This window comes from Stigmatopora nigra, chromosome 2, assembly GCF_051989575.1.
Source record: "Stigmatopora nigra isolate UIUO_SnigA chromosome 2, RoL_Snig_1.1, whole genome shotgun sequence".
NCBI classification, from domain to species: Eukaryota; Metazoa; Chordata; class Actinopteri; order Syngnathiformes; family Syngnathidae; genus Stigmatopora; species Stigmatopora nigra.
In genome coordinates, this window is record NC_135509.1 from 13,316,444 (window position 1) to 13,340,790 (window position 24,347).

Sequence of the window (24,347 nt, forward strand, 5' to 3'; positions counted from 1 at the left end):
AGAGAGAAAAGCCTGTTTCCATGACAACCCCTTCCTTGAACTTCTCCTCTCTAGGAGAACCCCGGTGGTCTTTGTGTAATGCGATTCCACTAGAATGCACTGTGGATTAGAGCTACACAGCCTTGGGGTCCAAGGCAGGCCAGTGAAGACATGATTAGCCAGATCAAATGCTGTAATCACTTGGCACTGGAGGCTTTCACTTCCAATGCAGATAAAACCTCCAACTGGCAATACCCAGGTGATTAAGGGATTATTTTTCTGCATTTGATCAGCGTGCCAGTCCCCCTCGTTCCCCTTGGGTCGGAAGAAAGAGTTCCAACACAAATGCCACGACACCAGGCAGGCAGACTGGAACCAAAGCATAAACAGTGGACGCCGCAAATTCACAAACGTCAAAATATTACTCTAACTGTGGCAAAATGAGATATACAGCCTTCTTAAGTACGTTTATTGCAATTTACTCTCAGAAACTTTTAGATTAACATCCTATGGTTGGAATTTAACAAGCCTCGTTTTTATGTTTTGCTGTACAACACTCGTATTCTCATCATGGAGTCCACCATGAGAACCTTGTGAAGGCCCTCTATTGAGAGGCAGCTCGGCGGAAGAAGAAGAATCGAGACAATGACACCCCGAGTACGCTGCAACAGGCACTCACCAGTCCAACTTTTCATCAGGAGATATTCTACTTGTTTGATTAAGAGAGACCAAAGCTGTACTTGAGCAAGAAACTTAGGCCACAAAAGTTGGAGGAAGAACACACTTCAGCCATGTGGGAAAAGAAAGACTATAGCCGTCAACAAATGGGCCCGTGAGAGCGGGACACGGCGCTTGGCTCCATGCTGAAAGCATCCGGCCTGGCTATTATAATCTAACAACAACATCTGTGAAGAGGTAGCCACAAGAAGGGCTCACAAAAGTCCTAGAGGAGGTGGAGTGGAAGGACCGGGCCATTCAACTCATTCGCGCTCAAAAGTGCTCGTCTGCCAAAAGGCCACTTCACAGAATTCGAGAGCGCTATTTGCGTCATATTTTTTAAGTGTTGCTGGATGAGGTCTTACAAAGAAATAGGAGGTTTTCAACGTCCCTACCGACACTCGGATTTTCTTTTCAAATGTGCTGGCGAGGCATTGACTGATGAATTCAAAGCACAGCCAAGTTTTTTTTTTTTCATGCCTCCAGTACTAATGCAAGTTCGGTCTGGTTGGAGTGCCGTCCCATCTGTCAAAAAAGACCAAGGACACCTTCTTCTCGTGCCTGGGATTCTACAGAAAGTGTCTGCGTTTTCTGTCAATATCAGAAAAAAAAGACTTATTTAATAAGGGATAGCACATATTAATGAACATATTTATATTCATGTTAATGAACATATATATGTAAAATTGTAGCCGAGGGTTGAAGACAAACGATCACACACACTACACACACACGCACATTCTCACCCGTACACACCCGCACACATAGCAGATTTAGAGTTCTCACCCGATTTCACCGCTTGTTCTTCAAGCACATACTCCGACATGCATTCCATCTTATAAGAACCGCATTTCTTTTATACTCTGGCTCCTTTCACCACGATAAAGGCTTGGCAGCAGCAGCAGCAGCAGCTCCACCGAGCCCTTAGCTATATGATCACCTGTAAATCAGAGACACTTGCGCATATCAAAATGGTACAGAAAAACTGTAGTGTTTATTTTTTTTTACATTTCAGTTTGGATTTTATTTTGTGCGCTTCATATGATTGCTGTGCGCGGAGAAGACGAGAGTAGTACGCAATTGCGCACGGCCGCAGTTTAGAGGGAACATTGTTGCCAACATAAGACTTGCATATCAGTCACAAAGCGTCAAACACCAGCGAGCTAGAAAAGGGCCATTTAGACCGATGACTTTGTCGGTCAGACGGGGCAATGAAGCGTCACATCAACAGGATAAAAAAATCAAGTCCCAGCTGCTTCTCCATAAAAGCCATCAGTCCTTCAGTAGATAGTAATCCATTTTAATGCTATTGAAAGCAGCCAGAGTCCACAGAGAGGTCTTCTTCATCAAGCTGTTTTTCCCCTCCAGAGTCTGAGCAAAAAAAGTAGCAGTCTGCTATTTTTCCCTTCCAGTCAGACAAAGAATTTTGAAAATCATCCACTGCTAAAATCCACGGGTCAACCATCTGTGTTAAATCAAATTCCAATGGGGGCGAAAGGTTTGTTTTTCAGGGAGAGGGGGTGAAGAAAAAAAATCCAAATTAGATTTCTGTAAAGGTCATCCAGCGCAAAACCATTGTGGTGAAAAAAAAAGCGGCGAATGGGGGAAGGAAATAGAATATCTTCTTACAAAGTCCTAATCTAATTTTCATTCCCACAGGGGACAGAAAATCACAGAGAACAAGAAAGAACCATCACAAGCGTTATTAGACACCAAAATATAAATCTATTAAAAGGCCTTTTTTTAAACTCCATTATGTACACTTTTCACAGGACCTCCAATGAGAAACTCCAGAGCGAAGCACCGCTTCTAGTTGTGTCATGGAACTTTATTTCCACATTAAAAAGGGAGAAATATCCAAGAAACAAACATAAAAAAACAGCAAAAAAAAACGTATTTTCTTCTTAGTGCCTTTGGGAACTGCTCTGACTTTACAAGTGTTAGTTGGATGAGTGCAGAGCTGAAGGTCAAAACATCCTGGGGGCTCCCCCGCCCGCCAAAAATGTAAAAAAAAAACCCATCCACCTCAGTCTGGCCCTGCCAAACCTCGCAGCCAATCACGGCAACATCCATGCTGTCTGTGAAGGGGAGGGGGTGTCCACGGAGGAAGGCTGCGTTAATCCCACTCAAAGCGCTCTGTTCCTAATAGATGACTTCATACACTGTGGCCTTCTTGTCACCAGAACCCGTCACAATGTACTTGTCATCCGTGGAGATGTCGCAGCTCAGGACCGACGAAGATTCCTTGGACTGTCAAAAAAAAGGGAAATAAATCACACTTAACACTTAGAAAGGCAATCATTTAAAACACACTGGCTGATTGCCATTAATGGCACTCCATGTCCAGTTCATTTTGACTACATTAGAACATTTGCAGCCAGTCCTCCCAGTTTAAATGAATTGGATGCTTATCATTGTCATTAACAGGCGATGAATTAAACCCTATTCTTTTTTTAACTCAACTTTCACTATTGCAGTAATCAGGTCAGAAAAAGAATTTTGCAATACCTCAAAAACATTATTTAACTTAAAAACATAGATTACTGAGATTTTTGCGTATGAAAGCTACCAAATATCCCCTAAATATGAGAAACAGTTAATAAATATATCTAATCTTATGTCTCCTTAAAAATATAAAAACATTCAATAACATAAAAAGTACAATGGTGACATATTCTTTAAAAAATGTGTCTGTATCTCCTCTCTTGCCACACTTGTTTATCAAATACTAATTTTGTAGCTTATATGGGCCAAGATGTAACATCCACATATGTGGAAGCCAGCTCTTTATAGGGTTGACTTTATCATACTATTCAAAAATAGTCACTTACCCTATGAAGGGCTAAGGCAAGTAAAATGAGGAGGAGGCATCGAGTGAAATATTGAGTGTCATATTAGATTGTAGCCATAGTTAAGCGACCCAGTTCACCTCTTATTTGTCAAGTCGATAACTCAGCTTTCACTGATAAGACAGCCCAGACAGACGGCGGTCACGGTGCCCTTCCTCCCAACCCAAACATGTGCCTGCTTTTGAAAATATCGATCAATATACCTGGAATATACTGGCGCCGTAGGGAGTCCTCCAAGCGTTCAGCAGGTTGTCTTTCCCAGTGCTAACAAACCATTTCCCTGCGAGGGGTGGAAAAAAAGGAGATCAACCACATGACTATAAAGCTAGCAAGAGCCTAGGTGAAGCTCTCCCCTGCTTTTTGCATCTGTTCTTACCACAGTAGGCGAACTTGAGGGAGAGTACACAGCTCTCGTGCAGGTGCAGCTGATACTTGTCTGGTTTGGAGTGGTGCAGCACCTCCACGTTGCTGCTTTCCATGCCCACGGCTAGCCATTCGCCGGTCGGGCAGTAGCCCAGTGAGAAAATCTGGGAATACGTACCAGAAATGATAGGATTGGCAATAGATCCATTTTAAGAATGAAATTTTGCACTGAGCAAGATTTTTAAAAAGACTTACAAAAAAAACATGTATGCTTGGCCTTAACTAATAACTGCATAGCTTTTTCATTTGGAGCATGTGGTATATGGCAACAATAATTTTTCCGATGTCCAAACGGCAAAAGATTGCACGGCTGTCATTGGTTGACCTTCCCTGCTTGTCGTACCTGCGAAGTGAAGTCGTGCTGCTGCAGCTGTCGTCCCTCTCTCAGATCCCAGGAGCGGACTGTGTTGTCTAAGCCGCCTGTCCACAACTTAGTGCCGTCGTGGGATATGTCAATGCAGCTGGCGCCATCTGTGTGACCTTGAAACTGTCTGCAAGCAAAAAATAAAAGGCGGCCAAACATGACGGACTCCAACTATAGAAAGAAAAACACACTCGTCAGAAAGCGGCCATTGGTGATTTCGTCCTACCTGACAAGAGTCTGATTGTGGAGATCCCACACTGCAATATTGCCGTCACTGCAGCAGGAGAAGCAGACTTTGGCGTCGGGGCTGATGGCCAAGGCGTAGCACGCCGGCGCAGAGGAGGTGAGCTCAGCTTTGATACGTGGCGTCTGAGAGGCCAGATCCCATATGGTCAGCGTGCTGGCCTCGCCTCCCACGATCAATGTGCGGCCATCGGGCAGCAGTTTACAGGAGCGGATGTAGTTATCCCTGTTCTGTGGCGCAAATGACAAAGAAAAAAAAATACAATAAAATAAAAACAATCAATGCGCGTCTGGGGCTTGCTTCACTAGATTTAAAAAGAGGTCGGCGGGAGAGTGAAAATCCTGCTGCCCTAACCAATCAATAGGACTCTTTTCCACAGATTTTGACACTCTCGTCTCCTTTGTGTGTTTATCCCCTTTGCAAAATGTCATTTAATAGTTATCCGTTGCTTCTGGGGTCTGGAGGGCATTTGGTTATTGAATGAAAAAAGCTGCCTCATTTGTGTTGTAGTGAAGCTGTCAGCGAGCGCTATGCGTGTGCTTTTTGGAATGGCCTTGGAGCGGAACAAAAAGGCGCCTTTTTAGAATGGCAACGAGTATTTGTTCAGCACCTGTCAGTTGCTGTCAAAACAACTAGTCGGTTGTGAAAGCCCAACGCGTGATGAGTGAGCGGTGATTCAGCGGCGGCACTCCTCACCAGACAGTCCAGTTGGGACACGGGACTCTTGCTGCCGGGTTGGCTGATATCCCAGATTTTGACGCAGCCTTTGCCGCCCGTGTAGACGTGGCGTGTGGGGTTGCTAATGGTTACGGCACACACCACCTCGCCGTGACTCAAGGTGTTGATTTGACGGGCGTGGCGTGGAATTCCGGGGCCGATCAGAGCATCGGGTGGGAACGGGACGGGCTGCATCTGGCCATCGGCGCTCACGTGGAAGGAATAAGCGCTGGAGGGGGAAGGTGAGGGACATTACAGATATTTTACATTTAGGTTGTTATACGTATTGCCATAGTTATGGATTCCAAGTCTGACATGATTAAGTGGTGGTGAATCGACAACTAAACAATTGTGAAATGATTTAGCAACTGTTGATTGTTGTTGAGTTGTAGAGGAGCGGTGGCGGATGGAGTCAAGAATCATTGTGTAATACTCACGGTTTGCCTCCTGAGATGGATGTAAGACTTGCTTGAAGGCCTGGGGCTCGCATGTGGGTGTGAGGATCAAACCCCTGAAAGACATCCACATGGCTACTCATTACATCCAGCGACACATTAATATTAAGCGCTCAGGAAAATAAGAAATGATCTTTCAAAAAAAGTTCAGCTATTCCTGGGATTGAGTTAACATTCATGCAAAAAGATGAAAAATGCTTCTACATATCTAAACGTCTGGTGAAATCACACAGCTACAGTATTTAGACATTTAAACTGAAATTTCAATAAACTGCATTCCAGATTAGTAAAATTATCCAATGTCCCAAGAAAAATGCACAACTAAAACATCCACAATTTGGAAGGCATAACAGATGAAAATTTGCACTCAAGACATTCTAAGCCACTGCATGTTGTTAGACTGAAAATTCAGTGCAGAAAAGTACCATGGGGGAGCGTCCATAGGCTGCGGCAGCTGCGGCGCTCATCTGAGGTGAAATGTGCAGACCGGCGTACACACCGGGACTCGTCAGGCCTCCATTCATTTCGTGATGGCCCATCATGGCAAAAGGTGTGGGGTAGGAGCCGGCGATGGACAACGGTGTACGCAAGGCTGGTGCTGCTGTAGACAAAGGCAGAGCGTGGCGTTAGGGTGGGACGGACGGGGAAGACATGACAACGTCTCCAAGAGGAAAAAAAACGTTACCGACCGAGCGCCTCCATGCCTGGTGGCTTGCCCAGGATGGGTCTGAGCCCAGGAGTGGAGCTGGTGCCAGGAGTGGGGGCATCATTGCGCGGGGTGGGGGTGTTGGACTTGAGGCCAGGCGTGGAGGATTTGTCATTCTGTCGAGGGACCAACAGAGTCAGAGTGTTCACAATCTGGGTAGCTGGGCAACATTCAGACTGACGATTTGAGAGTAAACCAAACTTAATCCGCTCTAATTCTGACAACGCGTACAGTCCTGCCGAGCCATAAACTGCTATTTATTCTAAAACCTATTACAACCACAATGGGGATAGGCACTTTTGATCCTTTTACTGCTTTGGCTTTAATCTTTCAGGGAGGCAGAGGGAGGGAGGGAAGAAAAAAAAAAAAAAGAAAAATCCTGGAATAGTTAAATACATTGAGCTATTAACAGCGAGGACCTGCCCGATCCCAATTCGGGACAATATTATCCCTGACATTTAGTCATGCACTTAAAGCACAGACAGCTATTCCCTAATCCGCTGCCAAAACGCCCCAGATATATTTGTACATATCCCCATGCTCGCTCTTTTAAACCCCTTTCTGGCCTAGTTGGAAGCAACTTACATGACTGAGCTCCTTGGCTTTGGAGGACGGGGTGCTTCCAGAGGACGCCACCGACGCAGGGCTGTTGGGCGTGTCCTTCTTGGGGGGGCGGGGCTTATCGATGCCGTTCTCGGGCGGCGAGTGGGCGGGGCTGGCTCGGGGTGTGGCCGGGTCCTAAAGAAAAGACGATGATTAGCGATGCTCAAATCACTGAAACGTGGCCATTCGTAGCTTGACGCCTCACCTCATTTGAGACGTCCACCACTAAGTCGTCGCTTTTCTCCCCATCGCTGTCCTGTGACGAAAGCCAACAAAAACTATGAGTGCACGCAGGCCCGACTTTCCCAAAAAATCTTTGACTCGCAAGCACATACATATCTACTCATGCTGTCCTTCTCCTCCACTTTGCGCTTTTTGGAGTCCAAACTATAGTCAGATGAGCTGCGGTGCTTCTCGCTGGCTGTGCGTAAGCTTTCCGATGGTGATATTGAGTTATTCTGAGAGGAGAAAAGGGAAACAAAGCCTTTATTAGCTTTTCATCTAGCAGCGAATCATTCATCCGTTACAAGTTGCTCACAGGGAACGCCCTGTGCCAAGGCAAACACTAAAAGCGTCTCATTCGCGCAATTACGGACGCCGCACTCTTAAAATGCAGCTGTGAGCCAGCACCAAAGTGTACCCTGACACCAGCCAAGTCCAATCTCTCTCTCTCACACACAACACACAAACACACACACACATCTACACAAGGATGTCTCTGGCCACGGAACAGAATGGTCCATTATCTGGGCTGAAAGGAGGATGGCTTGTTTTCCAAGCCGCGTTCCCTCCCTCTCATAGCTGGACAACAAACGACCTCACGGGGACATGAGCAGAGTGTCGCGGCTGAACAGAGGTCCTTTTCTCTGCGCTTGCTCAGGCCAAGCGTGAGAGAGCGAGGGGAGGAGAGAATGTAGGATGTCGCCGCCATTGATTGCTGCACCGTGCTCGGGCGCCGTGTCAGCTTGGGCTTTGAGAAAGAAAGGCCAGCTATATGTTGCCAGTGGGCACGGCACCGTGGGACAGGCCGGCGCTCTTTGCTGAGATTGCACGCCCACACAAACATAGACGTCCGTCCAGTGGTGCATCGAGAAATTTTTCACATGGGATGGGAGGGGGGGTTGGTCACGTAAGGACAATTCAAATCATGGGGTGGAACATCAAACCTAAAAGCTATAATTTCAAGATATCATTACACTGTTGGAATAGACTAGCCAGTAGAAAACTATGAAAAAGACGTAAATAGACAACACCGTTATTATGTGCGTTCCAGCAGAAAGAATCTTAATGAATTGGAAATCCAGAATGACAATAAAAGCCTTTTTTTTGTAAGTGGCCACTCAACATGAGAAGAACCATTTGATCCCTACTAGTGATTTAATGGTGAATAAAATGTGCCCAGCTTTCTTGTCAATGTCATCAAAACATATTGTCATAATTTGTGTAACCCATCATTTAGATTAGGTGTTGTGTGTGACCTTTATCTCAATAGCTGACATGGATACCGATAAAACGTTCAGTCCATTTAAACTGGGAGGGATGGCAGCCAATAATGGTGACAATCACAAACACGTGCCACGCAGCACATACTTTGGTTTATGGTGTTATATTTAATGTTGCTTATCAGTTCATGTACCAATTACAGTACAGTTATGAACGCTACAGTATGCTAGCCTGGGGCCAGTTCGTTAACAAGGGGGGCCCTGACCCACCCATCGAGATTCGCCAATGCAGACGGCGGGCTCCGAGTTCCAACTGAATGGGATGAAGTGGGCCCGGTTCCAAGAACCCCTCCTCCCAATTGCCCGCGTGGAACAAAGCTATAATGTGGACAAGTCAGCAGCAGGCTGAAGAAGTGAACAATGGCCGACAGACTGGCAGCCTGGGCAACGGGCCACTGTCTGTATAATGACTGACCTTTAAAAAGGGATGCTTAGCGTGACTCATTAACCAAAGTCACCGCTCGGCTATCAGATGACCTGGGACGGGGGCGAGGAAACAAAAAAAATAGGGGGCTGCTAATCGCCTCGGGACTTCCATTTCTTCAGACATGACTGAACCCATTGAGTCGAGCGGGCCTACAGAAATCCAATCTCACACGCCCATCACAAACCATCAGCGATCATGGCCATTCAAATTAAACGCTCGGCGAGGTCCGCTTGCACGGCTTTGGGGATGAGGAAATCAAAACACTTTCCTATTTGTGCCTCTAAATATTCATCACATGCCAAGCTGGAGAGGGAATGAGTTGGTAAACAAGGGAAACGGTAGAAGGGATCAAATAAATCCTTTAAGACAGGGATGTCCACGTCATTCGATAATTGTGATGAAATTACGTGGCTTCTAATCTCTTCTCTGTGCTACTAGTCATCTCCCTCTTGGATTTACGCACATTATAGTTACATTCTCATCCTTTTGATAGGAATAATTAGTCTTTTACTTCCCGCGAGAACGTTTTCATTGCCATTCGTTGTTGTTTCCTCACACCCACTCACTATCACATTAACTATACAAAAATACTCATGGATGCCACTGACAGATGATCCAGACTCTGTTTTTTTTTATACATTGACTATACAGTAACATTAACATATTACCACTTCCAATAGTGAAAGTAGGTCAACAGATCTACAACCATCCTACTGTTACAACCTCTTTATAATTATTTGATGAATTGGAAAACTATTTTGACTCACTATTGTTTAGGTAAAAGGTGGCTAAATTCTCAGAGTTGAGCTTCTTAACAATAAATATTATGATTTGTTTTGTTCCTGATGAAAGCTGACTGATAATCTTTGCGACTGAGACATTGCACAAAACGGAATTATGCTCGGTAACTTATGGTAAAATTCATGTATACCTAACTACAACACTCCACATTGCGAGAGAATAAGAAAAAGTAATTGTTACACCGTTACACTGTCAACTGATCAAAGGCCACAAATAGAGAAAATATCCAATCATGCAAACAGCCACAATTACAGTCAACTTGGAGTGTTCATTTAGCCTACCCTGCACAACTTTTTGTGGGGGTCCCCAGAGAAAACACACACAGGCACGGAATGAACATGCACACCCCAAGACCCCAGACTCACACATGATCACAGAACTGTGAGGCAGAAATGCAAAGCATTCTACCACTGTGCCATTGAATAAACTTCATTTTCTTTGTTTATAATAATTTGCAGCAAATGGGGATTTAATCCCAGACCGCATGGTGCCAGCGGAACACACACATTTGAGCAAAAGACTCTGGCTAATGCCCATCTAATCAAGTTCACGATATTAACTTTATAAAACATGTTAGCAATGATGAAAAGCACACATTTCTTAAGACAACTGAACATTTTGAGCAATATCTCCTTAAAAAAATAGGTTAGAAAATATATATATTTTCTTTTTTTTTTACAGTATAATAGGAAGTTCCTATCTTTTTTTACAGTGTACTTTCACACTCACCGTGCTCTCTGTGGGGCAAGCATCACCATGGCGGCCACGATCGAGTCGGCGACAACGTCCAGTGTAACAAAGAGGAAAAAAGAAGTCAGTTAGCATATAACAGATGCCCCCCTGGCACAAGGCTTGCAATTCAACTTGAGGGCACCAGGCTTCACTTATCAGGCAAATAAAGCTGTTGAAAAGCTTATGCAGTCATGGGCTGGGAATGTATCAGCTCATTACCCCGACAGAATGTGAACAGACAGGATGTGCTCATCACCGAAGGGCCTTGAGACTGCTGCTCTACAGCGGCAGAGGAGCACCGCGCCACGGGATGTTTCATCCTTGTTTAACATCTACGCAGCTGTCTCAACAACATTAACGTACACGTTCATCCGTTGCTAATCGGTCCTCACCTCTGTGTTCTAGATCGTGGTGGTTCTTCTCATCTTTTACGGGAAGGTGGGCTTGGCTGCCCAGGGCTCCCAGCGCCAGCAGACCCGATCCCGAACCCGCCACGGGAGGGAGGCCGGGAGGTTGCAGGCCAGAGGGGTGCGGGGGCAACTGGATGGGAGGCCCGTGAGCGGCGTGGGAGAGGTGCTGCGCCTGGAGCTGCTGCTGCTACAAGTACAACACAACAAACATACAAGTGGGTCAGAGGGAAAAGACGAGAGAACACAAAGAAGCCTTATCTGTTGACGATATTAACACATTGACACATTCTATTACTGTCGGGACCGACACGCGACCCCGTTCGAGGCTATTTCCGGACTCGGCAGACTTTGCAGCCCACTAGTAATAATGACGTTTGTTGGCCCCCCTCCCGCCAAGCTAATGCGAGAAACTCCAAGTCGGTGACGCTTGATTGCACAGCGTGAGCAGCCCGAGTGAAAAGAAACAGCAACGACAAAGAACCACTTTGAGTCGACCTGCACTTAATGGAGAGTAAACATTTCACTTCAGGTAAAATAGTGCATTGCAGCAACACAGCACTTAATGCTCCTCTGTGCCATCAGTGAGCAATCCTCTTAAGCAATATATGAGGATGTAGGGGAATTTGTCAGCCTATTGGCTAAACAACTGCCTGATTTCAGAAGGCTTTCAAAAAGCCAAGCCCAGCTAACCTTTCTACTACTGTCATAGTCATGTTAGCGGATTAGCAGAACATAAATCATTTGCAGGGACAAACCTAAAAAGACTGAAGGAACGCCGAGTGCCAAGAGCTGGCACTGCGGTCGTCTCACTTGAAGTGCTTGGAGTTTGCGTCTGGGGGGGCTGCTGTGGCAGCCGGGGGGGTCCCACACTGGCACTCACTCAACCCTCCCACATCCACCATCAATATTTGAAAGGCGCAGGGAAATGGATGGGAGTTAAAAGCCCCTTAGCATGGAAGTAAGCAGTTTAAAGCAAGGTTAAATAATACTTAGCTGAGACACCAATAAAAACATTGGCAATTTATTACCCTGTCTGCGAGGCGGCTGAATAATTCAAACGTTGTTGTGACGGAAGTCTCCAATTTTACAAGAAGGGCTTCAATCAGTGGGCAACTTTGCCTATGTTTGTAACAACGGTTGATTTTCCATCGTCGGCTCATTCCCGCACTGGAAATAGAGAGGCCTGATTTTGGAAAATGGCTGCCCTGACGTTACCTCGCAACCTTGCATTTTGCTCTGCGAGGCATAAGTCAAGGTAATTACAAACTATAATCCGGAGAAAGGTAAGGACAGCAGGCGTGCTGTAATATCGCGTCCATGAGGGAAATTAAGGGTCGTCGGCAGGGGAGCGCCATCCTTGCTCATTGTGTTTAATGAGCCACCGATGGCTAATATGCATGGTTGATCAGCAAGAGCCCTCATTAGAGGACCATAAATGAAGACAATAATAAATAAAGGAGACTCCTCTGTTTTCTCAAATTTAATCTCGCATGATAAAGAGCTACTGCTCCATTTTTTTCTTGCCTGGCATTGACGGCGATAGAGGTCAAATTTTCCCAATTGGAAGTGCCGTCAATGTATGTCACTGACATTGACATCTATGCGATCATTTTCTACAAGTCACTCAGAGACTAAGTGGATCTATCGTCGTCAAAAGGTCTTTTTAATATACCAAGATACCTTTCATTTGAATATTTGACTAACTTTCAAGCCACACGCTTTGTGAATAGCTAAGTAACTTTGCAGTCTTATTGATAGCAAATCCGTTGAACTACTGACTGTCTATAGTGAGTGCAGAAAAAGTAACAGATCTGACATAACTTAAAAAGACATTAACTGCTAGAAAAGTAAATCTGGGCTCCCTCTCTATTTGGCCTATTAGTGACTCCGACTGGAAGCAAGAGCAATCATCTCAACACATGCGGCTGCCCTAGTTGCATCCTATTAATGGCCCTCAGCCCCATCAATAAGGCATGCAGCCATCTCCTGTAGGCTGCCTGGCACGCTCTTTCACCCCACCTTGCTTTACAATATGCATGAGGATTTTGGCGTGCCTTGCAGAGCTTCTTCTCAATGAATAACTAATGGGAAGGTGTTCGTAAAACATACAGTAGCTACATCACCAACTCCTGCGCCGTGAGAGCAAAGTGAAAATGGGACGAGGGCCTGACTATTTCGTAAAATAGGTTAGGTGCCAAACAAAGACGTACGCTAAAGCACAATTCAGCATACAAGAAATATTACATGGTGGTATGACCGCAATGTATCTAAACTAGAATCCTACAAGAACTGAAAACGGGCAAATTTGCTGCCTGGAGGCCTCGACTTCATCTTTCCAGCTCAAACTGATTTTAATAAAACGTTCATAGTCGCCCAATGGAAGATCAACAACTACAGCCACTCTAGTTGGCCCTGCCAAAAAATAACTGGAAAAATTGCTTTCACCCCCCACCTTTCAAGTGATCACCCTGATGCTTTCTTCTAATTTTTGTGTTTAAACAACCAGTTGAAGCCACCATATCTGAGGATCAGTCTTGTGCCATCTGCACCAAAAACCGTTGGTAAAGTGCAATATAACATTCGGTTCATTCCCTCAGGAGAGAGGAAAAAAAATCCATAGTCCAAGACACCTACTTTGAAATATTCTATGGCCAAAATCACCCTGGAACAAAAAGTCCCCATGAGGGAGGGCATCAAGTGAATTCCCATTTGTGACTCCAATCATCAAATCAGACCACGCGGCCAGCCTCTGCTAAAGACTCTGAAAGTCGAGTCGATCACTGATAGTGTGAGGGTGAAACCAATCACCGCTAGGCTGGGAGGGGTGCTGGTCAATGAGGAACAGATGGTGTTTTTAAAAAGGCGCTGATGAACAACGAGTGCAGCGGAGAGGCGTGATGGCCAATTGCTGTCGGCGCTGCCTCAGCTTTTGCCTGGCAGCGTTCCGCTCACCCTCAGCCTTTCAATTCCCCCGGCTGCCCAGGTCAGCAGTGAGGGATGAGGCTCCTCGTTAAAACCTTAACCAATTACGGCAATACAAAAGCCTGTGAGGAGGATTCTCAAGAGCTCTCAGCCTCTCATTTATAAACACACAACAAGGCAGGAAAGATGGCGCAAAAAGCAAAGCGGGGAGCAACGCAAGAGTTCAGCGCTCTACTTGTCGCGTACAAATCTTGAAAGTATTCTAAAGAATATAAAAATGTCAAAGCACTTGACGCTCTAGTCATCAATGGAGAATATATGAAACACATTCAACAGTATGTATAGGCACAGGCACAACCAAGGTAAAAAAATAATCAAAAAGAATAAAAAGGGGGTACACACGGTGAGAGGCAGATTGGGAAGTCCACGTACCCCGATGATGGCATTCAGCTCAGTCATAGTGACCTGCTTTGCCCGCTCCACTGCCTGAGCAACCTGCTGTTGGTGCTGGGTGGGGGAGAGACAAAAGCACAGCCACGTTAGGACCCTCATTTGCCCACAAAGTCGATTATTTATTAAGCACATTTCGGGTGTATTTAACGTTAAAGCGCGTTATGTTTGCATGTAATATTTAGGGAAAGGTTTCGTTTTAAAAATGGATGTAGAATTATATATTCCTTCAACTCATCATTTATAAGTAATAGCTTTGAGGTAGGTGGACGTTACTGCCATCCCTGCCACACCAGCCAAAATAGCTTGGACATATAGTATCACTGTTAATGGCAATGAACCACGATGGTTCACTGCCAAACCTCCCAGTTCAAATATAGTTGGTTTATTAGCATCGATGGCATGGAAAGACAAAAGCACAGCGTCAGTGATCTGTTGTACTTTGCTTATGTGGATTTAGATAAGAACCTTACTCACTCGCATATACATCACAAGATTGTATTTATGGGGTGCACTTAAAGTCTGCTGGCTTTCTAGTTTCAAAACAGGACATAGACAAGCTTGAACAGCAAAATGTTTGTTCAGAGGAGAAGAACACACGCTTCGTAATGTGTGGAAGAAACGGACTGAAATTTGTGTTTGGCAAAGGGTCTGCTACACAAATTGAGTGTGTAGTGTGTAATTAAGAGACTTGATGGTATGTGCCGCCTCCGCAAGTAAAACTAAAACAGATGTTTTTTAATGTCTTTGAGGGCGTTTGTGTTTCTTGTCTTTCTGAGTAAGCAAAGCCATCCCTCCTGTTAGCACACCATGCCAAGTGAGTGAGTTGACTCATCAGGTGTTGAAAGACAATGAGTGTAGTACTGTGATATTTGTTTCTTGCATTTCTGGACTAAATCTTAGACAATTCAATAATACAGTGACAATGCATGATGCCAAAATTCTGCCAAATCAGTTAGACATCATTGCAAATAAAACCTACGCATTCACGATCAGTCGTTAACCAATTCATCTTTGTGTAGCTTTTAATTATGTTATGATACTTGAAAACAGAACCCGTAAAATTAAAGTCTTCATGATGATGAAGTTTTATCACGTTTTTAGAATGGCCCATTTTTTTTTCTATCATCCCAAATAGCTTCTAAATCTAAAGCAACTTAAGGTTGGATAGCAATCCCGTGTTGAAATTTTAGAGGTCCCACTGTGTATTTATTGTGAAGTGGCACAATTAAGGCATCAAGTGATTTGATGGTAAAAGTGTAAAGCGATGGCGTTTGAGCTCTCCATTCAACACTTACCTCTTGTGACAGGAAAGGCATAATTTGCGCTAAAATAGCGTTGAGTCGTTTGGCAATCTCCGTCTAAAAGACAACAGAGGCGAAATGAGACGTTAAAATATTAAAAAGACAGTGGCTTCACATAACCCCGCCTTTAATGTTTACACCGATTAAGTCAATTACTGCGGCAATCAGAACTGCTTGACTCAACATCCTCTAAACAGCGTGATATTGACATTTGAAAGATTTAAAACATTAGGCGAGCCCGGGGGGATGGAGCACAGCTGTGCTGAGAGTGCACTCCATGCTAAACGGATATGAGGCGGCAGAGTGCTGCCGGATCGAGAGGATCCTCTCTGGCTTTGCCCTGCTTCCCCTCGTCGGAGAGTGCGCCGTCCTGCACTTAACCTCTGTATTAAACCGCACAACCGCACCCCGAGAAGTGGGGGCCTATCAGGCAAACGCAATGCTTTACTTACACGTGGTGACGTTTGCATGGATGACGTAAAAAACACACGGCGTAGTGTGACCTCCAGGGGAACGTGCGGCCAAACCTATCAATACCATTACTCAGTTTTTTTTTTTGGACAGTTTGTCACAGCAAACCAATTGCCAGCACCTTCTGAGAATGGAAGCCATGACCCCCCCCCCCCCACCCCCCATCCATCCATAGGGGACAGCCTCCATTCTTCTGCCTGTCTGCCAAGTGCCATGGCAACGGCTGCAGCCCAATCTTGCCGGGATCATTATGCAAATGGAACCTCTCCTTGACCGTAACAGGCTTTAAAATCATATTACGTGCTCGGAGGCAGGTCATTAAATTGAATTTTCGGCCTGTCGATCACATGAATGGCTGCAAATGAATGTCGGAATTTAAAAAAATAAAAAATAAAGACGAAGAGGAGGAGGTGTACAGAGGGCGTGTGATTGACTCCCTCCCCCTTGTAAAAACACTGCACAGCTGGCTTGCTCTGCCTGCACTTTTCTTCCAGGGATGGAAGATGAGAGTGTTCAGGTTCAAGCTCTGCCCTGGGAGCAGAAAAATAACAGTGCCAAAGCTACATCATCTACGGAATTTATGAGCTGCAGTTCATCCCAGGGCCACTGCGGAACACAAACACATCACAGGGATTTGCTCCGATTTTTCATTTGGAGCAGTGCACACGCAAAAACACACACAAAGTGTACTTCGCACACCGCCGGCTTATTTATGACACATGGCAAAAATGCCAGGCTGTTTTGGCAGCCTGACGAATTACCTCTGAGCAGCGCCAGAGAGATTGGAGAGTAATGTGTAACAGAACGAGACCTGCTGACCCAAGCTCCAACATGGATAGCCACTTAGCAAGGAGAGCCAGATGGAAACACCAGGCTTTGGGGGTCTTTTCACCATGCCTTATCTTGTTACACAATGTGTTTTTGGAGGATATTTGTCTTTACTCAATTCTATTTGTCATTCTGCTTCGCAAATGCAATCAAATTTTGCAGCATTGTAAAGCAGCACGTGACAGTAGAAGCCAGGCTAAACACAAGGGATATGGATCAAGTAGGAAAGCAAAAAAATGTTTTTAAAAAAGTATCTATCAATTGACAGGCATTACAAAAATAATCACCTCTAGTTGATTGATAAAAAAAGAAAAACAAGTCCAAATGAAAATAGCCATCTATGAGAAAATATCAGACAAAGTAGTCAGTTCTCAAATACTGAACATATTTATCACTATGAATTGCTGCCAAGCATGATGTCCCACTATATTTACATATAATTGACTCAGCAATTGCCATAACCACCGTGACAAACACGTGGCAGAAAAAATGTGAGCCATTCCAAACCACACTATGGCGTAACAGATTGAATTATACAGCGGTGTCCATTGCACAGAAAGCAATAGCCCTTAAGACAACACTGTCGATTATTTTCTTCATAAAAGAGACACATTGACCCCTATAAAATAATAAAAACCGATCACCAAGCAATGAAGACAGTTAGATAAAGGATTTTATGAGCACCAGTATTAAGGCACTCGAAAGCGTACACTGGACACAGCTCAAGAAGGACCTTCAGAAATGGCTGAAAAGCAACCTCGCCCGTGTAATCCATGTTTGTGGAGATAAGCCATGTCAATAGCGGCCGAACATTTGACAGGATTTGCGAGAAGGCCTTGAGCGCACGGTCCTTTCCTCTGTAGCTTAGCGTCACCGTGACAGCTGGCTGGGAGAGGTCAGGAGGTGGCTCGTCCACCGGGCCTCCAGCAACTGCCGGCACACACTCACAAACACACAACCGTGCACAAAGATGCAAATAAACAGGGAAGGTGTCAACTCCACTCAACTGCTTGGAGAAAAAAAAAGAAAGATCCAGTGCAGAGACAGGAGGGTTTTTTTTCCTGTTGTTGTTCTGCCGGCAGATAAAAACGGGTGCTTACTGTCGCTTTCAGTAGATGACAGCTCTGCCCTTGAGAGGCCAGCTTTACGCTGCTGCTACACAATTACAGCTACTCGGACTTGTGTAGCACCACTTTAAGAGCACTCTCGGGCTGCTTGTCAGTGGCATGCAGTGAGGTGTTTGCCATAAGCCATCAAACCAGGAAAGAATGGAGTCCAGGAACTAGGACTAGGATTAAATAACAAAGGGGTAAACCCTTTGGTCACGTCATCTGTTTGCAAACAAACACTGGACCCGTTAGATTCAAATGTCAGCCATATTGCCAGAGAAATCACACATTTTTAGTAAAATGGTAATTTTTCAGTTGGACTCCAAAACGATACCTTCGAGCACAGACCAAACAGTCAAACAAGTGAAACACTGCTCGTGCTATTCCTGAAAACTAGCGTCTGTTCAGGACACAACTATTAGGGACCGAGGATTGCCCCAAGCCAGAACTTGCTGTTAAGGCCAGCCGAACCCAGAACAAGACCATGAAATTCAATTAAACAAAATGTTTTGTAAGTCATTAAGGGTGTAGTCATTTATAGGTGAAGTTAGTAACATAAAAAAGGGAATGTCTTTGTTTCTTTTTAGTATTTCCCTTTAAAATCACATTAATGAAGTTGGAAGTGCAGGTCTACTCTGAAAATGATGAATCTTCCCCAACGAGCAAGAAAAGGCCAAAACTCCCAGAATGTGTTTTTGAGACCAAGACCAGACTTGGTCTCAAAATGCTCCTTTAGAACAGCCGTCAGTCATGTGTAGGTTAAAACCTGTACTATGTGCACAAATAATGGACAATGGGCAGAAAAATAGTACAACTGTTTTTTCCCACATTTGCAGCCATTTTTCCTTACCCAGATGGGACATTTAAACATACAAGTTCAGTATTCCCCTTATTTTAAGGTCATTGGCTGCCATTGATGGGACAGACACCAAATCAATTTCAACAAGCCATCTACACTCACAGTTCAAACGGCCTGGCCATCTATTAAACGTCATTGGCAGCAAATCAGTAGTTAAGATGTCGCCCATTTGCACGTCTATTTTCTATGAACTCACGAGTCCTCTGGCTGACCCATGTTGCCATTTGGACATTGCACACAAATCCCACGGCAGCGGTTCTCATTGCTGAGAGACGGCTACAGGTAACAGCCCAATCGGACCAAGGTAATAAGCACCAGATGATGGTGATTACCAGCAGACGTAGCGCATACGGTGCCGTCATACACGCTGTGGAGGGGGATCAAATAGCAGCGGCGCCCCAGTCCGTCGGGGCCGGCGCACACATGGCCAAACGCGAATTAAGTTGCGCCGTGAGGAACTAAGTCACGGTTAGCGGAATGGATTTCCTCAACTGTGGAGTAAATTCTGCTTGCAGGAAAGTAATATGTTTGGGTGCATCCAATAATCCATCCCAGCCTCGCCTGTTAACCGCTTGCCATCTATCCCCCAACCCCCACTCCCCTTCCCTAGCTTCGACAGAAGCTGGGTGAGCTTCATGGAAGGGGGGGCGCAATGTTTGCTCACAAACATGGCGTATAGCAGGTTAGGGCCCCACTAATGAATTATTCAAGCACTTCCAGCAGCTCTTTTGAGCTTCCTGATAATAAAAAAAAGTCAGCGGCTAAAATGGATCAGTCGATTAACCTGTTTACACAAAGCTGGGGGTTGTCGCCCCTTCCCCCAATAGTCACTATTCTCCCACTTGTCTCCATGCGCCCATCCCCCTCGCCGGCCCTCTGCTCGGTGATAAGTGCCTGACAGAAGCTATCAGAGTGGCCCCAGCTCTGACAGACATGTGGCAGTGTGACACACGGCCCAGACTCTGATGGATCACCATGCGCCTCCGGCGCTGTCATTAGCCGAGCGGGCAATGGCGGGGGAAGGGACAACCGCGGCGGGGGATCGAAGGATTTAAGGCTTGTGTTTAATGCAGTTGGGCAACCATAACACAGGTTGGACTTGGATTTCCACTGGGGATGATAGCTGCGTCAGCTCGATAAACACTAACATAATTCTAGCCCCAACTTGGGTCCATTTGCTGCTTTTGACAACAATGGACATCCAATCACTTTGTTCAAGCGGGCGCAGCCCCTCCCAGTCAAGATGGATTGGACGTCTACCGTCGTAAAAGGCTGTAAAGGAGTCAACAGTTCCTACCGAATCCTTTGACAATAGTTATGCAAACATGAGTGGTCTGCTTGACGGAAATGACTTCAAAGAATATTTTCTGCTAATCTGTGAGTTAATGTCAGACACTATCTTTGGATAACGATAGTAACACAACCGCTGACAAAAGGACTTTTGCTCCCCCACCAACCCCCTTTCAGTAATTACTGACCATCCCTGACCCTGATCGTTAATACGCTCTCTTTAATCAGGAAGTCAAAGGTCGAGCAAGCCAAAGTCTACTTAAATCAAATCAACGGGCTGTGATAAATCGAGGATTTCCATCTTAAGAGACAATTGTCTTAAAACGCTGCCAAGACTTGAGAGGGAAACTTTTAGGCTCACTTTGAAAGGAGTAAAGGTGTGTCAAAACTTATATAGCTGATGATGGATGTTCCCAAGGAGAAACCTTTGTAGGATATGCTTCATCATACCTGATGAAGTAAAACCCCCAACTATTTTTATAATTAGCAAGAAGACACGTACCTGTTTGTGCATTTCAATGTTGAGTCCGTAAGACATCTCATAGTACTGAAAGGAAAGAAAACATTGTGTCATTCATTTGAGTTATAAAGTCCCAATTATTCAGGCCTTTTTCAAATATTTGAGTCACTGTCATGCAAACGCAGCCACATCTGACTTCTATCGAAGTTCACTGCTGACATCACGACTACAACCACCAAAGGCCTGTGTGTGGTTTGCATTTTTTGTCCCCTTTTTCGAGGAATTGTTGATTAGTTTTCACTACCAGTTCACACAGGGTCAACGAGTTAAACATTCCAAACAAAATGAGCAAGTCCTGTCCTTGTGTTTGAGGATGCATAAGATCACAATCTGAAATGAGCGCAACTACATTTCAAATTGGTCTGCTGTGGCTCAATTGAGTTCTTGGCGGATTACGATGTGAAGCAGAAACAGACCCAAGTATGACAAATAACCAATAAATGGACAGTTATTCCAGTGATGGCACAGCACATAAAGTGTCCACTGTTTTGATCCTCACATGTCTATTTACCCAGCCTAAAGTGTTTGCTCAACACTTGTGTTATTTCTAGCCAGGTCAGTGTGTTTGTGAATCCCAGCAGGCCACAGGTGGCAGCTGGGGCCGAGATGGCTGCCAGTCAGTGTCTATTTTGATGAAGCAAATGCATTATTCAGTCCATTAGCGTTGAAGAAAAAGGAGTTTCAAACAAGAGAGCCATTCTGTCTGAGATCAGAGCCTCTGCAGTGTAAGCTGACACGCCGTACATCCTCATGTGTTTACCTAACCTCCTCCCTGTCGCTCCGACATGTTGTTTTCCCCATAAATAAATAAATAAATAAAAGAAAAAATAAAGAACATTTGGCTTCAGCTACCATGCGGTCACTGGAAGTCCTTCTTTCCCTACGCGTTTAACCGACAGGGTCTCGAATTGGCTCACACGGCAAGTGTAGTCCCGCATCGCAGTCGGACCTAGCAATGATTTCTAAACCCGCGCTGGGACTTTGTGCCAAAAGCACAACCTCCATTTTGCTTGGGCGCATTTTCCCACACGCCGCAGCTCATTTCATGTGCGAGCTGCAAGTCTCCTAGGAGAATAATCAGATCAGCACACACGGGGGCGCCGCCGCCGTCGACCCTTGGAGATCAGGGGTGCGCTTTAATGGATCCCCAGCCGACCGCCGCCTGTCTGTCAGTGAGGGAGAACCCCTCCCGACCCCCTTTCCTAAGCACCTAAGGCTACATTGAATCTTCTCGGGGGACTTGACAGACCCGTACGTAACACTCGAGCCGCCCTAACAACCACGCAGGTGATCACAATAGAGTCCCTCTCACTCCGCCCAAACGAGCTGTTCAACAAGGCGTGCAATTTGGGACTACGATTACTTCCCGAAGCAACGTTATCTTACCATGACGTAGTGACGCTGCATCTCCGTTTTTTCATTGGCCAGCTTGTCGTACTCCACCTTAAGACTAAAATAGGAGGGAAGGGGGCAATTTCAGGCATTCTGTCACTTGCATATAACTCACCTAGCCACTTGGCAGAAAATTAAAGGGCATTTCCATTGTGCGCAACAATATATTAGCCTTCACCTGACAATGTGTTTGAAGAATGAACATGTACCTGTGATATTGGGCTTGAAGGAACTGGAATTCATCTTTAATTCGGTCACATGACTCCGCTACGGTGAATTTGAAGCCAGGCTGGCCTGGCTGGTGAGGAGCCTGAAATAGGAGGACAACAAACGTCTTCAAATTTGGACGCTACTTTGTGCACGCATCTGTCCAAAAGTTTACAATTTAACGGTGCCTGATGTCCAATCTATTTGAAAAAGGTGGCAATGGTAGTCAAAAATTGAATACCATGAACCATGTCAACATTAGTTTCACAAGTGAATTGCAAGCCAGCACATGAGGAAAGGTGATGCAAATTTATTTGTGCAAGACAAGGTAATTCAAAGTGCTTTTGGTTACTTGAAAACCAGGAAGACAATGAATAGAAACATAAATAGAAGGGCAAATGATTTTCGTTAAAATCATCAAGACCCAGTTAAAAACCAAAACAATTTGAACAAAATATAAAAACAATAACACAAATGGGTTCCTGATGACCTGCGGGGTCTAGAAGCTTTGTAGGGGTCAAGCAAATCAAGCCTCTATTTCAGTCCAAGGCCATGAAGTGTTATGTAGACCAGCAGTAGGATTTTATAGTCTATCCTTTGACTCACAGGAAGCCAGTGTAATGGTTTCAGGACCGGTATAATGTGCACCAGTTTCCTCGTATTTATAAACACTGGCAACAGCCTTCTGAATGAGCTGCAGCATCCTGATTGATTTTTTTTTAGTTAAAACATGTAAATAAGCCATTGCAATCACCCAATCAGTTAGCAAAGCATCCATTTGGCACGTAAACTGCAATGTATCCTTGAAATAGAATCTTTTGGACACTCGATAAGGTACAAAGGTTTGTGGGGGGGTTAAGGGGTTAGGTGGGGGGTGTAGTTGTGGATGGGGGTAAAAGGGGGGAGGGGTCAACTAAGCCCAGCAGGAACCATGTTGGTAGCGCCAACAAATTATGTCAAAAATGCAATACCACAAAAGAGGAAGCGCTTCTTACCGGATGTCGGCCTTGTGGATACATCTTGAAATGAACCCTTTGTTTATTTCAGCAGGTCCTTTTGGCAAAATGGTTGAAAAGAGCAGGCAGCCGAGGGGCTTGTTGTCGGTGAAGGGGAGAAAGGTGGTGAATAATAGCCTGTGTTGGGAGAACGACGCGGTTTAATCACCCCGGGCACAATCAAATGCACTTTTGTTTGCAACTAATAATCCCTGTGAGAATAATGCAATCAGTAAGTGGAAGCCAAAGAAACAGCGGCGCGTCGAGGGTGACCTTATTCGATCGCGGTAGAAACAAACTCGCACACGCGCACACACGCAAAACAACACATTCTCGCCATAAAAATAGATCCAAACAACGAGGGAAAAGGAGTACTACAGCCACTTTTTTACGCAGGTGTTGTATGAATGATGGCGCGGGTTGACGGTTCAAATGGTTCCCCCAAAAGCCGAGAAAATGCTACCCGCCGATCATTCGAACACGTACCCGTCACCGAGGATGAGAAAGCAGGCTAGAATCCCCTCGTTTAATCCCTCCGGAGGAGATCGTGGCGGAGCATCCTGTCGCCGGAGCGCACCGCTGCCACACCGGCGAAGCAGTGGGCAAAAGCAGGCGGCGATGCGGTCTTCGCTCGGAACAAAAACTACTTTTCTCTTCGACGATCCTCAAACCCGAACCTCCCAGGAATTTGGCCGCCGTAATCCCCGAAAAGATCGTGGAAAATAAACCGTCTCCTTTCGCGTCCGGAACAAAAAACACAGAAGATTCTTTAAAAGCGTAACATGGTGCTCTCCACCATCTCGCGTTTCCCCCTCAGTTGTCCAGTTTAGCCCGGTTGCCACACACAGGCAGCGGGGCTGAACTACCGTGAAAGCGCCTATCCGTCCAATCGGATTACTCGCCGGGACGAGGGCCACGTCTGCCTATCAGAGGACGGCAACCCCACGTGGGGTGGCGAAGGGAAACGGATGACGACACCACGCGGAAGCGTTGGCCCCGCCCCCGACCGCTTCACTCACACGCACGCACGCACGCACAACAACAACCCGTATTGCGCGCCCTCATTAGCGC

General features: G+C 45.4%; 1 protein-coding gene across 1 annotated transcript; it reads right to left on the minus strand.

Annotated features, from left to right (window-relative positions):
- Window positions 1–1,662: 1,662 nt before the first annotated feature.
- LOC144214711 (transducin-like enhancer protein 3-B) lies at window positions 1,663–24,253 on the minus strand. The gene is made up of 21 exons (XM_077743330.1): window positions 23,763–24,253; window positions 23,277–23,414; window positions 22,284–22,384; window positions 22,069–22,132; window positions 20,665–20,709; window positions 15,600–15,662; window positions 14,284–14,358; window positions 10,883–11,116; window positions 10,672–10,688; window positions 7,393–7,489; window positions 7,263–7,313; window positions 7,040–7,192; window positions 6,438–6,570; window positions 6,174–6,349; window positions 5,731–5,804; window positions 5,273–5,522; window positions 4,559–4,806; window positions 4,312–4,459; window positions 3,922–4,072; window positions 3,749–3,825; window positions 1,663–2,946 (listed from the first exon to the last, which is right to left on the minus strand). The coding sequence occupies exons 2-21, from the start codon at window positions 23,298–23,300 to the stop codon at window positions 2,839–2,841; spliced, it is 2,289 nt and encodes a 762-aa protein (XP_077599456.1). The 5' UTR covers window positions 23,301–23,414; window positions 23,763–24,253; the 3' UTR covers window positions 1,663–2,838.
- Window positions 24,254–24,347: the final 94 nt, after the last annotated feature.

Excerpts from the sequence above, each read along its gene's own strand:
- LOC144214711 (XM_077743330.1), bottom strand. The coding sequence starts at position 23,300 with ATGTATCCACAAGGCCGACATCCG. Across the intron at positions 4,460-4,558 it reads CACAATCAGACTCTTGTCAG|ACAGTTTCAAGGTCACACAG; the intron begins GTAGGACGAAAT and ends TTTTGCTTGCAG. Across the intron at positions 4,073-4,311 it reads AGCACGACTTCACTTCGCAG|ATTTTCTCACTGGGCTACTG; the intron begins GTACGACAAGCA and ends ACGTATTCCCAG.